We start from the raw sequence: 3303 nt of genomic DNA on the forward strand, positions 1-3303 counted from the left end.
AGATTCAAATGCTCTGTGTTTGTGCACATATGTAGGGGGCAAGAGGATAACAACAGGACTCTATACAAGTTACTTAAATAAATAAATTAAATAAATGCAAAATAAAATGGCAGCTTCTCAATTTATATAGCATAATTAATGTAGAAGAAAAATTAGAAGTACTAGACTTCAGACCGATTGAATATAGTAATAATAAGTGTAGTTTTGGTTAATGAGCATGTAAAAATTAGGAATTAAATTTATGAATATTTGGACAATTTTGCCTTTAAAGAAGAGATTGGCTATATTCTGGAGAACAGTAAGCAATATCTAATTAAACCAAATGAGCCCTTAACTGCATATTTAAAAGGGTTATTGATTGTAATGGTATTCAAGTATTTGTAATGTTTTGTGCTAAGGAAGAATTTTTCACTTTTCATAAATTTTTGCATGTATGAATTAATGTAATTTATGTATTCTGTTTTTAGGAAAAGTTGGATGTGGCGATAAGAAAAGAAGTAGATGGAATGGGAGCACCTGAGATAAAATACGGGGATTCAGTCTGTTTCATACAGCATGCTGACACGGGTTTGTGGCTTACGTACCAATCAGTGGATGCAAAGTCTGCAAGAATGGGATCTGTACAACGTAAAGTAAGATATGATATACAGTGATATTATACAAAACATATATATGTATGGTGAAAATGGAAGGACATCTTCTATGCTTGCATCTTGGAACTTCATATTTATTTATTTATTTGCATTATTTATAGTCTGCTTTTCTCACTGAGACTCAAAGTAGATTACACAGTGTAAGTCAATACGTTTGTTTGTTTGTTTGATCTGATTTCTAGCCCACCCTCCCCTGAAATGCAAGGCTCAGGGCAGGTTACATGAAAAAATACAATAACAATACAATACATTAATCTAATATCAACAGCTGTTAAAACCTAAGAACAAGGTCCTTTATAATATCATTTATGGTGGCACTTAAAACCAGTGATGGTGACAACACCCATCTCCAGGCCTAGAAACTTGGGATGAATTTTACACCCTACAATTTTTTAATATACTTTTGTTTTTATAATTGAGGATTTTGGAACTGCTTATTCATCAGCGTGGCTTCTGTGCAGTCCCACACGGGGACTGCGCTTCCACAGGCCAGCCACCGGGAGGAACTAGCGAGCTCATAGTATAGAATTTTCTTCCCAAGAGTGCTTGGCTCCTGCCCAGGCAGCAATTTCCCACCCCAAAATCACGTGACCTGGGAAGAGCCAGCACTCTTCCCGCAGTTCTCTTTTTGCAGCCACTGAAAGAGGACGTGTGTTCAGTGAGCTGAAGTCTTCTGAGGTAAAAATTATGGCCTCAGAAAAGCAGAAAGTGGTTCTATTCAAGAAATGCCGTATTTGTGGAGTGAAGTTGGCTCAATTGGACGAGCACTCCTCTTGTCTCCTGTGTCTGGGAAAGACCCCCAACACGGCCTCCTGTAAGGCCTTAACTCCTCGAGCCCGTGAAGGGAGAGCGGCACGCTTGAAGGCAGCCCTTTGGGAGAAGGCTCTGGCAGCCCCAGAATCCCTGTCTCTGCTGAGCACTTCGCATGGCAAGGGCTCTAAACCACCTTCGGTGAGTTCCGCCCCCTTTCTTGCACCGGCCCAAGTCCCCACAGCCCACTCGTCCAGGGCAGAGTCCGAACTGCCGGTGAAAAAGGCCAAAAAGAAAAGGAGTGCTCACAAACGGTGTTTGCCGCCATCTCCAGTGCCACGGGGTGATACATCCAAGACTGGCGCGGAGTTGGATCAGCGCCATCAATCTCCGTCGCCTCAGTGCCGACAACTGGTCGGTACCGATGTTTGGCCAGCTTCCAGAGGCCACTCCTTGCCTCAGCACCATTCAACATTGAGCTCCCCTCAGTACCGATCCCCGTTGGTACTGATGATGTTCAATGACGGTTCTCCTCTCTCAACATGGACATCCCGTCGGCACCGATCTCCCTCTTCTGATGTTCTGTTGTTGGATCTGCTCAGTTCGGGTCCACGTTTCGATGCCAGTTACATGCCTCCTCCATGGTACCCCTGTGCTTGTGGCCATGCGATGGAGGCTCGACGTTCCCGATGGGTTCCTTCTCACTCCCCTTCACCACAGTCCCACATGTCTCGCTGAGGGGCCTGTCATGATGCTGACTGCCATGGCAGAGTCATGGGCACGGCGTTAGTGCTTCGATGTCACTCTTGGCTACATTCGTCTGCCTTATCCCCAGATACCAGAGCTAAGTTGGAAGACCTCCCCTTCAAGGGGAAATAATTGTTTATTGATGAAACCAATGAGGTGTTAGAACATATACGTTAATACAAGTTACAGGCGAAATCCTTCGGGATAACTGCCTCGGCCACCAATCAACCAAAAACCAGGTATTGGTCCCGCCCGTTTCACAAGCCATCCTTTTCCAGGCCTTTCAGGTATTCAAAATCTAAGTTCCAGCCACAGCCCTACCAGGCCGCTACTAGACCAAGCATGTCGTAGGTGTTCCGCCATATTCATTTAATGTCTCCTAGGACACTTGTTCGCCACCAAGGCTGTAACGCCATATGCTAGACTATGCATGCGCACACTCCAAAATTGGTTCCTTAGGAACTTCCATGCCCATAGAGATCATCCTTGGCATCACCTCACTGTTCCGCAATCTATATTACAGGATTTACTTTGGTGGACTCTATTACCTCATTTTCTAGCGGGGGTCCCTTTTGGTGTTCTGCCAAGCCGCAACCTGGTCGACTCCTCCACCGTTAGTGCGACATTATGCCTTGGATGTAGATGCTCGGAGAGAGGCGGCTGTGGGAAAAGCAGTACTACAATCACTTTTTCACTGAGACCTCCCACTCCCTCCTCCGAAGTAAGTGAACTTGCTATACTCCCATGTGGGACTGCACAGAAGCCATGCTGATGAAAACAGGGGTTGCACTTACCTGTAACCTTTGTTCATTGAGTGTGCTTCTGTGCAGGCACACATCCCCTCCCTCCTTTTCCACTGTGGGAATCTCATACTCCTAAATGGCGGCAAGGGAGAACTGAGGGAAGAGTGCTGGCTCCTCCCAGGTCATGTGATTTTGGGGCAGGAAGTTGCTATCCTGGGTAGGAGCCAAGCAGTCTTGGGAAGAAATTGCTATTTATGAGCTCGCTAGTTCCTCCTGGTGGCTGGCCTGCAGTATCGCAGTCCCATGTGTGCCTGCACAGAAGCCCACTCAATGAACAAAGGTTACAGGTAAGTGCAACCCCTGTTGTCTTCTAGTCCTCAATGACTTAGAGTGAATGTGGAGCATCAGCA

At 45.7% G+C, this 3303-nt stretch overlaps 1 protein-coding gene across 1 annotated transcript in view; it reads left to right on the forward strand.

The window, feature by feature from the left end:
• LOC107120023 (ryanodine receptor 2-like) overlaps positions 1 to 3303 on the forward strand; it is a gene marked incomplete at both ends in the record, with an annotated part of 282869 nt that overhangs the window by 143517 nt on the left and 136049 nt on the right. The window contains one exon of the mRNA XM_015422666.1: positions 468 to 632. Coding sequence (XP_015278152.1) covers positions 468 to 632 — 165 coding nt within the window. The remainder of the gene's footprint in view (positions 1 to 467; positions 633 to 3303) is intronic.

This window comes from Gekko japonicus, unplaced genomic scaffold, assembly GCF_001447785.1.
Source record: "Gekko japonicus isolate JY-2015 unplaced genomic scaffold, Gekko_japonicus_V1.1 scaffold2167, whole genome shotgun sequence".
NCBI lineage: Eukaryota > Metazoa > Chordata > Lepidosauria > Squamata > Gekkonidae > Gekko > Gekko japonicus.